Source organism: Lepidochelys kempii, chromosome 9 (genome assembly GCF_965140265.1).
Source record: "Lepidochelys kempii isolate rLepKem1 chromosome 9, rLepKem1.hap2, whole genome shotgun sequence".
NCBI lineage: Eukaryota > Metazoa > Chordata > Testudines > Cheloniidae > Lepidochelys > Lepidochelys kempii.
The window spans coordinates 79060108-79074137 of NC_133264.1; the positions used below are offsets into that span (position 1 = coordinate 79060108).

At 42.7% G+C, this 14030-nt stretch overlaps 1 protein-coding gene across 1 annotated transcript in view; it reads right to left on the minus strand.

Annotated features, from left to right (window-relative positions):
* The window catches only part of AR (androgen receptor), a 108725-nt gene that overhangs the window by 27045 nt on the left and 67650 nt on the right, over positions 1–14030 (minus strand). Inside the window, exon 3 of the mRNA XM_073358843.1 lies at positions 12521–12637. Coding sequence (XP_073214944.1) covers positions 12521–12637 — 117 coding nt within the window. The remainder of the gene's footprint in view (positions 1–12520; positions 12638–14030) is intronic.

A 14030-nucleotide genomic window follows, 5' to 3' on the forward strand; every position in this document is an offset into this window, starting at 1 on the left:
CACTCTGCACATGCATAGGAACAAAAATAATTAGAGTCAAGATCTACTGTGAAGATATGAGAGGAGGTTTTTGGCTCCCCACCCTCAATCTGTAAATAATGCACTGCCATCATTACAAACACCCCGGCAAAATAATTAGATGAATATTGATAATGAAAAATACATTAACTGCTTTTGCTGTTACTTGAAATATGAAAAATCTGGGAGCCTCACAATATACTGGGTTAAATGCACTGGTCTTCCACCTATTTACCATAAATTACAAGTGAGATGAGTTTGATATTCTCACTTTACTCTTTATTCAGTAATTATTTCTGTTGTGTTTGGGGAAAAGCCAGATAATATATTCACATCACATGATGATGATAATGATGAAATACTTTTCATTCCAACAGTAACTAAGGAGGATGTTAAACAGCAGCTACTAAAGTGAGGCATCTTTAAATGAGCAGGTCTGGATAAGATGCTTCCAAGAGTTTTAAAAGAGTTTGCCGAAGAGCTCTGTGGACCACTAATGTTGATTTTTAATAAGTCTTGGAACACTGGGGAAGTTCTAGAGCACCAGAAGAAAGCTAATGTGCCAATATTTAAAAAGGGTCAATGGGATCACTAAAGTAATTACAGAACTGTCTGCCTGGTTTCAAACCTAGGATAAATAATGGAATGACTGCAAAAAGAAGGTAAGATAAGTCAAACTACCTTAGTATCATTTTTGATAACAAATGTGGTTGGTAAAGGTAACAGTGTTGATGTAATATACTTCTGTAAGTCATTTGACTTAGTACTACACCACATTTTGATTAGTAGGCTATAATGATGAAACATCTACATGGCACATAGTAAGTGGGTTAAAAACTAGCTAACTGATATGTTTCAAAATGTAATTGTAAATAGGGAATCATTGCTGAGTGGGTGTGAGACTAGTGGGATCTTGCAGGGATTGGTTCTTGGCCCTACACTATTAAAAAAAATTTATGAATGACCTGGAAGAAAACAAACTCATCATTGATAAAGTTTGCAGATGACACAGAGATTGGGGAAGTGGTAAACAATGAAGAGGACAAGTCACTGACACAGAACAAGCTGAATCCCTTGGTAAACTTGCTGCAGTAAAACAATATGTTTCAATACTGCCAAATGTAAGAGTCATACATCTAGGAACAAAGAATGTAGGCCATGCTGACAGAATGGGGGAATCTAACTTGGGAAGCAGTGACTGAAAAAGACTCGGGGTCAGGGTGGATAATCAGCTGACCATGAGCTCCCAGTGCCATGCTGTGGCCAAAAGGGCTAATGTGATCCTTGTATGTATAAATGGGAACATTAAGTAGGAGTAGGGAGGTTATATTACTTCTGTATTTGGCACTGGTGCAAATGCTATTGGAATACTGTGTCCAGCTCTAGTGTCTAGGAATGATTAAAGGACTGGAAAACATGCTTTATAGTGAGAAATGCAAGGAGTTCAATCTAATTACCTTATCAACGAAAAAGTTTAGGGGTGATTTGATCACAGTCTGTAAATACCTACATGGGAAATAGAAATTTGATATGAGAGGGCTCTTCAAATATAGCAGACAAAGCTATAATAAGATCCAATGGCTGGAAGCTGAAAGTACACAAATTCAGACAAGAAAAAAGATGCAAATTTTTAACACTGAGGGTAACTGACTATTGAAACAGCTTACCCGGGATTGTGATGGATTCTTCATCACTGGACATTTTAAAACCAAGACTGGATGTTCTTCTAAAAGATATGCTCTAGTTCAACCACAGCTATTGGACTTCCAGCAGGAATTAACTCAGGGAAGTCCTGTGGCCTGTGTTATGAAGGAGGTCAGATTAGATGATCACAATGGGTCCTTCTGGCTTTAATATGTAAGACTCAAGCATGTCTGCCACATTTCAAAGTCTCTAGTCAGGAGGAAATCCAGACTGGAACAGCAGGGGGTGCTTCAAGTCAGGAATGAGGTGCACGGGCAATCCTGTGGCTGGGAACCCAAGACCAGAACAGCAGTGTGTTCGACAGGCTGTGATTACAGTCCAATGTCAGTGTGTGTGTAGTCCTTACATATGGAACAACGTGTGTGTACACTCTAGGTCAGGATTATAGTGTATTGGAAGCCCCTATTTAGGCAATGCCCTTGACTGGAGTGGCAGAAAGTTTTGCAGGTCAGGACTAAAATGGAGTGACAGAATTATAAGAACATAAGAAAATAAGAACGGTCATACAGAGTCAGACCAATGGTCCATCTAGCCCAGTATACTGTCTTCTGACAGTGGCTCAGTGCTTCAGAGGGAATGAACAGAATGCGCAATCATCCAGTGATCCATCCCCTGTCATCCATTCCCAGCTTCTGGCAGTCAGAGATTAGGGACACCCAGAACATATGAGGTTGCATCCCGACCATCTTGGCTAATAGCCATTGATGGACCTGTCCTCCATGAACTTATCTAGTTCTTTTTGAACCCTGTTATACTTTTGGTCTTCACAACTTTCCCTGGCAATGAGTTCCTTAGGTTGACTGTGTATTGTGTGAAGAAATGTGTCCTTTTGTTTGTTTTAAATCGCTGCCTATTAATTTCATTGGGTGACCCCTGGTTCTTGTGTTATGTGAAGGGGTAAATAACACCTCCTTATTCACTTTCTCCACACCATTCACAATTGTATAGGCCTCTATTATATCCTCCCCTTAGTCGTTTCTTTTCCAAGCTGATAAATCCCAATCTTTTTAATCTCTCCTTATATGGAAGCTTTTCCATACCCTTACTCATTTTTGTTGCCCTTCTTTGTACCTTTTCCAATTCTAATACATCTTTTTTGAGATGGGGCAACCAGAACTGCACGCAGTATTCTAGGTGTGGGCAGTCCATGGATTTATATAGTGGCATTATTACATTTTCTGTCTTATTATCTATCATTTTCCTAATGGTTCCAAACATTCTGTTTGCTTTTTTGACTGCTGCCGTACATTGAGTGGATGATTTCAGAGAACTATCCACAATGGCTCCAAGATCTCTTTCTTGAGTGGTAACAGCTAATTGAGGCCCCATCATTTTTTATGTATAGTTGGGATTATGTTTACCAATATGCATTACTTTGCATTTATCAACACTGAATTTCATCTGCCATTTTGTTGCTAAGCCACCCAATTTTATGAGATCCCTTTGGAACTCTTTGCAGTCAGCTTTGGACTTAACTATCTTGAGTAATTTTGCATTGTCTGCAAATGTTGCCGCCTCACTGTTTACCCCTTTTTCCAGATCATTTATGAATATGTTGAATAGGACTCGTCTCAGTACAGACCCCTTGGGGACACCACTATTTACCTCACTCCATTCTGAAAACTCACCATTTATTCCTACCCTTTGTTTCCTGTCTTTTTAACCTATTACTGATCCATGAGAGGACCTTCCCTCTTATCCTATGATTGCCTACTTTGCTTAAGAGCCTTTGATGAGGGACCTTGTCCAAGGATTTCTGAAAGTCCAAGTTCACTAAATCTACTGCATCTCCCTTGTCCACGTTTGCTGACACCATCAAAGAATTCTAATAGATTGGTGCATGGCCAAAACTGGAAGAGGGCTGTGTAAGGTGCATTAGCACAGATGATTGGTTGCTTACGAGTGGAACAGAAGGGTTACTACAGGTCAGGATTGAGATGCATCAGCACAGGTGTATAGGTGTCCAAGTCTGCAATAACAAGGGAGACTGTAGGGCAGGAGTGAAGTGCATTGGAGACTCTTGCTGAAAAGTTATGAACACTACCAAGTGCTATAACTACTTCACTTCTTCCATTGTCCCCTTTTTTTGGTTTGATGGTATGGGTCATGAGAAGATCCTGTTTAATGGATTTCAGCTCTCATGTCAGAGTGAACTAAATCAATAATGAAGACTTCAAAACTGCCATTCTGTGCCAAAGAAGAGAGAGTTTTAAATAAGACATTTGCTTGGTCTCTTCCTTATAGCACTATAAATACTTAAAGCTGCAGGTTCACTGGTCACACACAGCTCTCTACCCAGAAGTGACTGGTGATTAATAAACAGTTAATACAAACTCATTGAGCCTGGAAGCATTCTTGAATGCTTTGTCTTTCTACTGGGGGGAAAAATAGCAGTGCGTGAATTCACAGCATACAAGGCTTTAGAATTACGTTTAAACCAGCATTAAAAACAAATGTAAAACAGACGAGGCAGAACAGGTCAGGGTGACCCGGAGAGTGAAAACTACGCCCCATCGTTAGCAGCATTAATTGTCAGCCTGTCCTATGTGAGAATGTAGCAATGATGTGTGGCTGCTTTTATTCAAGGAAACTTCACTATGAATCTTCAAGTAAAAAAGAAAAAGAGCTTAAAAATAAAGGCATGTTAGCTTTTGCAAACATAACAAAAGGCTGCTCTGTTGGTCACGGGCTTAGCGCTCCATACTGTTGTGCTAGAGATCTAGGTTTGATTCCTTGTCTCTGTCCTTCCCAGGCTGGCAAGGCCAGAAGTAATACAGACAGTGCCCTGTTGAACAGCGACCCCTATGACCAAGTAGGAAAGTGCAGATCCGTTCTCAAAGGAGTCCCACTTTAGTATTCCTCATTCCAAAGATGGCTATGATGAGCCTCCACGGGATATATGTATTGATCCTGCACTATTATAATCAATGGGAGTGTTGCCATTAACTTCAGTGACAGTCAGGGCTATAAGGCAGGAAACAATGTGAGCCTTCGGAATGTAATGGAGTCCCTCCCAAGCACATCCTTTACACTGGTGGTAGGAGATGTCACAAGACAGGAGGGTAGAAGCTGTGAACTTCCTCCTGCCCTGTATTATCAAGTGCCACAGAAATTTCAGCCCATCGGATGGCAGAATTATTCAAAACATCCTGTGTCTTTTTTTTACAGAGGTTGGCCATGTTTAGCAGTAAAAAAAGGACTGTTCAAATGTCACGACCCATCGGGGCTTGTAGGGTTTTCTTTCATGATGCATTTCTGCTCTGAAACGTGCTCCAAATGGTGTCTTCTGAACTCTACTGATCTGCTCCCCATATGGATTCTGCCACATTTGCTCACTTTGCTGGCTAAATCTTTCTCTGGTTGGTCTTACTTCTGCTAGCCCTTCATGTTCAACTAAACTCTGGAGGGACAAGCAGCGTTCCATTCTGAACTGTGCACTATCAACCAAAGTTCTGACTATGAAATGTTCCTTGTTGCCAAAGAGTGAGCAGGAAAAACCTCAGCTTGACTGACAGGTGCCAAAATGAGTTTCCAGAGCTGGTAGACAGTAAGAACAACCCCCGGTCTTCTACTTGTAAAAGAGCAAATCTGATCTGGACTCACAGAGACAAAAAAGAGAGCCCCACTATTCCATTTTTACAATCACATTTTAGAGCAGAACTGAGCTTTGAATGACAAATTCAAACCAGCTGAATGTTCTGAACATTCATTTTGCACCCACTGAGATATGTTTTCACCTTACAAGGACTGTTGGTTTCCTTATATCAGATGAGGCAGAACCCATCCATTTTTACTTCCTGCACTTTGGGTCTCTCCCACATCTTGCTCATGTAGTGATGCTTGATTGTGAACGAGAGGCAGTGTCGATTGGACATCTTAATCTAAGAAAGAGGCAGCTTTCAGGTTATGCAGCCCGCCTCTCCCCTACCTGGCACAGTGTGACTGATCAGCTAGCCAGAACTTGTGCGCTAATCCAGCAGGGAGTGAGCATGAGCGTGAGAAAGCGTGTTTACATTTGGCAATTTATTTTCCCTACTTCTTGTCTGAAAGGAATGGATGGTGGTGAAAGGAAAGGAAAGAAATTGCTGGTATAAAAGCAGAAGAGTCAGGCAGTGTACTTGCTGCTCTACTGAGCGTGTGGGCATGATGGGGAAAGGGGAGGGGTGAGAATAATCTTGGGGATGGGGAAAAAACTAATGTCAACCATTGCTCCCCAGAGACCAACAAAACGTAGCCTTTTCACTGACAAGTTCCTTGAGTATTTCACAGCAGCTTAACAATCCCATATATTATCCAGCTCAGCAATGGAAAACGTTGCAAAATTAGCATGTTTGTGTAGCTAACAATCATTAATGAAGGCTCCCACACCTCATTTTGTGCTGTGTTTAATGCTGCCAGTCTCTTTCATTTTCATTATACTATACCATAGGTAGCCTAACTGGCAACTCCTTTGCTCTGGCTGTTAGATATTCCATCAGCCCAGTTTTCTGGGTATTTTCTGCCCCATGCTCACATCAAATAAACATCAAAGTTCACCACAGATGAGTCATCAATGATACTTTTAAATAACAGTATTTTAACATATAAAGAGTATGAATCTGAGAGGAAACTTGGCAGCTCTTGGGCATGTTGATACTTGTACATGGAGATGTAGTAGTTGAGGTTGGTAAAGTGCCTGCTTGTAGGGACAAAAGAGTAGGTTTGGCCAATTAAGCTATTGTTTCTAGATTTCAAACCTCAGACTTTGAAAGTTTGGGTTCAAGTTGGTTTTGGCAAAACTGCATCGTATGTTTTGCATCTTTTATTCTTTTACGGTAGTTAACCTGGAGACCTGGCAAAAATGACTTTCAAACACAGATCAAAACAGCACAGGCTAGTCAAAAAGACAGGACCAGATATTCATTTACACTAGGCCTTTTACATCATTCAGGCAGTGTAAAGTCACCCGAAAGTGGGAGTGAGTGGTGTAAAGGTGCTTTGGTATAACTGAAAATCTGGCCCCCACAGTTTTTATTAAATTTCCCTGGATTAACAAGAGTTTAAATTAAGGGAAGGAATGTTTCTTGAAACTCAAACAAAAGGTTCAATACATCTCAGAACTTAAATTAAAATATTCCAGATGTTTCATGAAACTCAACATGACCTGGGTTCCCACGAGGCCCACTTACCCATTTACTGGTTACTAACTGGTACAATGACTCGGTTAACTGGCTACATGATCAACATTAGCTACTCCAAAAACTGATGTAGACTTCCCTTATGGTGCTTTCAGGCAGAACCAGAAAATTAAGTGGTTAGTTTAACAACGCAGCCTTGAAGAGATATATTAACTAACAGCTCAGCAATCAGAGCAGACAGGGCCAAACTATGTTTAACATTGTGTCAGCTGGTAGTTGGCAACCCTTACTGGAACCAGAAGGATAACCATGACCAGCTAACTGGATGTTAAACACAATGGCCCTTATCTGCTGACTGCTGAACTGTGTTAACATCAACCTAATTTTCTAGTGATGACAAGCCCTAAGGCTGTTCTCATAACTAGAGCATAAAATAGAAAAGCCCATCCTGCAGGTCACAGTGGAAGATAAGGCATGTCTTTGTCTCCAAAAATCTGTTGTCACATGTTCCAGAAATTTCATATGACACAAAAGGCAGAGGAAGCAGGACTTCTCTCTCTCTCTTCCTGGTATTTACTGAGCACCAATAATATCTAGGTGCTGAGGCTCTCTTTTCCTCCATTTTCACAGAGATACATTTATCTCAAGTCGCATGTGTGTCTGTGTTTCAGACATAAGAATGGCCATACTGGGTCAGACCAAAGGTCCATCCAGTCCAGTATCCTGACTACCAACAGTGGCGAATGCCAGGTGCCCCAGAGAGAAAGTGAACCTAACAGGTAATGAATGATCAGTGATCTCTCTCCTGCCATCCATCTCCACCCTCTGACAAACTAGGGACACCATTCCTTACGCATCCTGGCTAATAGCCATTAATGGACTTAGCCTCCCTGAATTTATCCAGTTCTCTTTTAAACCCTGTTATAGTCCTTGCCTTCACAACCTCCTCAGGCAAGGTTGACTGCACTGTGTGAAGAAGAACTTCTTTTTATTTGTTTTAAACCTGCTGCCCATTAATTTCATTTGGTGCCCCCCTAGTTCTTATATTATGGGAACAAGTAAATAACTTTTCCTTATTCACTTTCTCCACACCACTCATGATTTTATATACCTCTATCATATCCCCCCTTAGTCTTCTCTTTTCCAAGCTGAAAATTCCTAGCCTCTTTAATCTCTCCTCATATGGGACCTGTTCCAAACCCCTAATCATTTTAGTTGCCCTTTTATGAACCTTTTCTAATGCCAGAATTCATTTAGTTTCTCTGCAATGACTTTATCGTCTTTAAGTGCTTCTTTTGTACCTCGATCGTCCAGGGCCCCCACTGGTTGTTTAGCAGGCTTCCTGCTTCTGATATACTTAAAAAACTTTTTGTTATTACCTTTTGAGTTTTTGGCTAGCTATTCTTCAAACTCCTTTTTTGCTTTTCTTATTACATTTTTACACTTAATTTGGCAGTGTTTATGCTCCTTTCTATTTACCTCACTAGGATTTGACTTCCATTTTTTAAAAGATGCCTTTTTATCTCTCACTGTTTCTTTTACATGGTTGTTAAGCCACCGTTGTTCTTTTACTGTGGTTTTTTAATTTGGGGTATACATTTAAGTTGAGCCTCTATTATGGTGTCTTTGAAAAGTGTCCACGCAGCTTGCAGGGATTTCACTCTAGTCACTCTACCTTTTAATTTCTGTTTAACTAACCTCCTCATTTTTGCATAGATCCCCTTTCTGAAATTAAATGCCACAGTGTTGGGCTGTTGAGGTGTTCTTCCCACAGAGGAATGTTAAATGTTGTTATATTATGGTCACTCTTTCCAAGTGGTCCTGTTATAGTTACCTCTTGGACCAGATCCTGCGCTCCATTCGGGACTAAATCGAGAGTTGCCTCTCCCCTTGTGGGTTCCTGTGCCAGCTGCTCCAAGAAGCAGTCATTTATAAGTATTGAGAAATTTTGTCTCTGCATTTCGTCCGGAGGTGACATGTACCCAGTCAATATGGGGATAATGGAAATCCCCCACTATTACTGAGTTCTTTATTTTGATAGCCTCTCTACTCTCCGTTAGCATTTCATCGTCACTATCACTGTCCTGGTCAGGTGGTCGATAATAGTTCCCTACTGTTATATTCTTATTAGAGCATGGAATTACTATCCATAATGATTCTATGGAACATGCGGATTCATTTAAGACCTTTCAGATACTTTTATTAGGGCTCTGGTGCATCTTTTTCTGGCATTCCCAACTGCTCTCAGGGAATATTTGGGTGAAAACTTGAGGTTCAAGGTCCTTGGAATTGCCCAAGCAGTTAATGAAAGCAACTTAAAATCCCAGGAAGACAATGCCAGAAAAGCTTTTATTAATATAGATAGTAAAATGGCATTAGGACTCAAATACAATGGGGAGTGCAGAGCTGCCAACCAATCAGAAAGCTTCAGCCGCTGATCCAATGAATGGGCAAGCCTGACTCCCCCACTTACAAACCCATTTGTATGATACTTCTCAAATGGTCAAAATGGCTGATTTGTTAGCCTCATGTCCTAAAACACCACCCAACGGGGGTTAAATTGACCCAGAAATGGCCTGTCTGTTGTGCTTCATTCCTTCATTGAATGATAGCTGCTTGCATGCTAAAAGAGGAGCATGGTGACCTGGAAACAAGCCAACTGCAGCAAAAGAAACCTTTGTGTTTCCTGTGATGCCCCCAGAATCTTATTCCCAGTTAGCTATGGGGCATCAGCTTGTCTTTTAAAAATATCTGCCTAATACAATGTCTCTTCTGTGATATTCTAAGGACATTTTTGTTGTCCCCGCTGAGCTGCATATTTCAGTGCACTTGGAAATTTTGGTGGGGATTTGTAGTAATGGCTTCACTACTAACTGACATACCTGGTACGTCAGCTGACACTTGGATCCAGCATGGCCCCCTCTGAAGTGCTAACAACCCAATGGAACATCAGGAATGCCAGGGGGACACACTGGAGCTGGTGCTCACCAGGGAGAGTGGACTGTAACTATTCTGACCCCCTTTTTTTCTGATCTGCTGTTTCCATCAGCCCAAACAGGAAAAACAAAAAAGTGTTCTCTTCTAGGAAAGAGGTGTGTTCTCAGCTCGAGTTAACTAACATGTAATAAAATCCTAGTGAAGACAAGGCAGTCTGTAGCTTTCACGAGGGTGAGCAGGTCAAATTAGGATACATCTACACTGCAAAAAAAAAAAAAAAAAAAAAAAAAGAAGAAGCCCAGTGGTAGCAAGTCTCAGAGCCTGGGTCAGTTGACTCAGGCTCATATTACAGGGCTAAAAATAGCAATGGAGATGTTCCTGCTCAGGCTGTGTCTCAGAGCCTGGGCTCCAGCCCAAGTGAGAATGTCTACACTCCTATTTTTAGCCCCATAGAGTGAGAACAGTGTGCCTGAATCAGTTGACCTGGGCTCTGAGACACACAGCCCTGTAGACATACCCTTAGAGACCAAAGGAGAGTCTAGGGCTTACCATGACCTGCTAACTCAATTGACAGCTACAAACTGCCTTGTTTTCACTAGAATTTTACCTTGTGTTAGCTAACTTGAGATAAGACCACACCGTTTTTTTCCCCTAGTGAACACAAAAGCTTAAAGGCCCGCAAAGAAAACTGCTGATGTGGACAGAGAGCTCTACGGCCCTGTCACTTTTAATTAACTTCAAGGCCTTTCCACAAATATTCAAGTGAAATTTGATGATGCAGCCACAGGGGAAGCCAGGGATCAAGCTGTTTATTGAAAAACAAACCCTTGCTCTCCCTTATTGACCAAGTGATGATGTGAAGCACAGATCAGAGAACCAGTAACATGGGAGTTCTCAGCTAGCTCTCACGCTGACTTATTGCGAGACCCTTCCCTTCTCTGTGCCTGTTTTCCTACCTGTAAAATCAGGATGCTACCACTTCCATGGCATCCTGATGCTACTACTTCCATGGCTGCGCTGGTACAGCTGTGCTGTTGTAGTGCTTTAGTGAAGACGCTCCTATGCTGACGCGAGAGCTTCTCTCATTGGCATAGTGAATCCACTTCCCCGAGAGGCGGTAGCTATGTTGACAGGAGAAACTCTACCACCACCAGAGTGCTGTCTACACAGGGTGGGGAGGTATGGTTAGGTCAGTATAACTATGTCGCTCAGGGGTGTAGATTTTTCACACCCCCTAAGCACTGTAGTTATACCGATATAGGTCTGTAGTGTAGACCCGATGGACGTGTGTATAAAGCACTCTGAAGATGAAAAGCACTAAGCTCTGTTGCTTTCTATATGGGATTAATCCACATCCATCATGTTCCAGAAAATAAATGCAATCAACATACAATACATTTGACACTTCAAATGAAAGCATTAACAACACAATTTCACAACAGCTGCAGACAGCACAGACCAATGTGAATCAGCCCCAATGGGGTTAAGGAAAAGCCAATATTTTAGTGACTCATTCTTTTATTTTCCAAACTAACACATAACTAATAATAAGGTGCAAGCACCACAATTACGGCTCACACATAACTATCATCTCACCCGGTTATTTTAAAGGAGGAGGAAAGGTCACCAACTAGCTAGAGCTTCTCAGGACTCAAAGGGGTTTTAAGAAGGCACATTAGGGAGTCAGCAAAATAGCTGGAGAATTATATGATTGCACAGGGGAGAGCTGTGAAATGAGAAAGAATTAAATTGGAGCCTAAAGTCTTTCCCTATTTACTACACCTTTTAAAGGATCAGTCCACTTAAAAGACCAGAGCTATTAAAGGATCATAACCCATGCATGTCAAGCCACTTCACATACAGACAAACAATAAAATGCCCATATTATGAATAGCTTTTAAAAGACCAGGAGATAAAAAATGTTTTGGCATAGAAAGGTTAAATGGCGGTAGGGGCAAAGTTCCTCCAAGAGAAGTCTGTGGAAATATTTCCTGTTATTCAAAGGGAACCACAGTACAACTTCAACACAGTGCATAGGAATGGAGAAGGCCCTTTTGGGGAGTACTGAACTTGGTAAATTAGTGAGAACAAAATGCAACAGAAAAACAAGAGGAAGGGGTCTGCAATTACAAGCTGCAATGACGATAATTTACCGTCATATGTGAGCATTATGATAACTTTTATAATCCACAAGCGTGGGCTGCAGAAATTTGGGGGGAAACAATGAAAGCTCAGTGATACAAGATATGGTGCTCTTCTGTTAAATCTTTGCTGAGAGGTGGGGATACAGAGAACCATTATTTGTGTGGGTTACCGAGTGTGAGGATTGGCAAAGCATGGCTTAAAGAGGCCCTACTGCCCAGCTTTATAAAACAAGGGAGTCCTCTTAACCCGTTGCCTGCCATGACATGGGACTACTTGTTATCTTTAAACTGTAGGGCTGCATGCTACTCCCAATGGGCCAGATGGGCCTAGGTAGTGTCAGAGGCATGTATCCCACACATCAGAGATCCTGCAGGGGTAACTGGAAGAAAAGATCTGTAAAAAGAGTACATTTTGTCCATAATACGCTTATCAGTTAATTGCAAGAATTTAGTACAGGGCAATGTACAGACTCTGTCATCAGAGATGCCAACATATGAATCTAGGGAGAGATCTAAAAAAGCGTCACAGGTGTGCATTCCATATATAAATCATAAGGGTGCATATGAAAGCATCAAAGGGTGCTACTGAGCACACACTACCTCCCAGGGTCATCCCTGCTTCGTAGCACTTTCGCAGGCGACAGGAAGGGCAGTTTTTTCTTCTGAATTTATCGATGGTGCAGTCATTCCGGCTGGCACACAGATATTTCTGTTTACCTAGAAACATTAAAGAAAAAGAAGATGGACAATGGTTCCTGCATTTCCACAGATCAGACAGAAGGTACAATCAGGACAAGCTCTCATGTTTTCCGATAGCATTGCTGTATGGACCTGAGGCTGTTCTCACTGAAGTCAATGGGAGTTTTGAAAATTCACATTCCTGGTTTAGTTTAGTGTGGCTCTTCTAAAAAGAATACAGTTTTCAGAGCACAGCAGCTCATTTTGGAGGCTGCAAGACACTGCATATGAAGGATGCATATTAAACAGAAAGGGTACCACTTTGAGCAAGAAAGGGCTCCTAGCCCTGACAGTTTCTGTCAGACATGCCTGATTTGAATGGGTCTTTCCCCGCGTCTGGCGAGCAGGTTGCATGAGATGTTGTGTTGGCAGCAGTATAGTCTGGAGGCCCGCACAATGCAATGTTACGGGACCCGAACGCCATATTGTCCTGATGAAACATCTCTGATCTGGAGAATGAAATCTGAAAATGGAAACCCAAGAGGGCAGTGCTATTATCTCCCAGTAGCCATCCTGCTAGGGCCTTGGGAACTGTGATCATTCCTCCACATAAAAGGAGAGCTGCTGGCAAGGCAAACACAATCTGTATCTCCATCAGGACGCTGGACGGATAGAGCTGCTTTCTGATAAAATCTAAACCAGACTGGCATGGACCTCATCTCCTCCCAGTGAAGCCATGATGCTTTCTGTTAACTTGCTATTGAGAATTCTAAACATGAGTCTTCACTTACTTTCTTAGCAATCTCCGTCGTTAGATATGGGAATTTTGTATGGGAATTGGCCAGCAGCAATCTCTCTATCTATCTAAAATAGGGGTGGGCAAACTTTTTGGCCCGAGGGCCACATCGGGGTTGCAAAACTGTATGGAGGACTGGGTAGGGAAGGCTGTGCCTCTCCAAACAGTCTGGCCCCCGCCCCCATCCACCCCTCCCACTTCCCGCCCCCGACTGCCCCCCTCAGAACCTCCGACCTATCCAACCCCGGCCCCCGTTCCTTGCCCCCTGACTGCCCCCTCCTGGGACCCCCGCCCCTAACCACCCCCCCTGGAATCCCACCCCCTATCCAGCCCCCCCATTCCCTGTCCCCTGACTGCCCCATATCCCCCCCACCGCTCCCTGACTGCCCCCTGGAACTCCCTGCCCCTTATCCAACCCCCTCATTCCCTGCCCCCTTACCATGCCACTCAAAGCAGCACATCTGGCAGCCGCACCACCTGGTGCCAGACACGTTGCCGCGCCACCCAGAGCACTGTCCGTGTGGCAGCGTGGCTGCGGGCGAGACAGCAGGGGAGGGGCCGGGGACTAGCCTCCCTGGCCGGGAACTCAAGGGCCAGGCAGGATGGTCCTGCGGGCTGGATGTGGCCCTTGGGCCG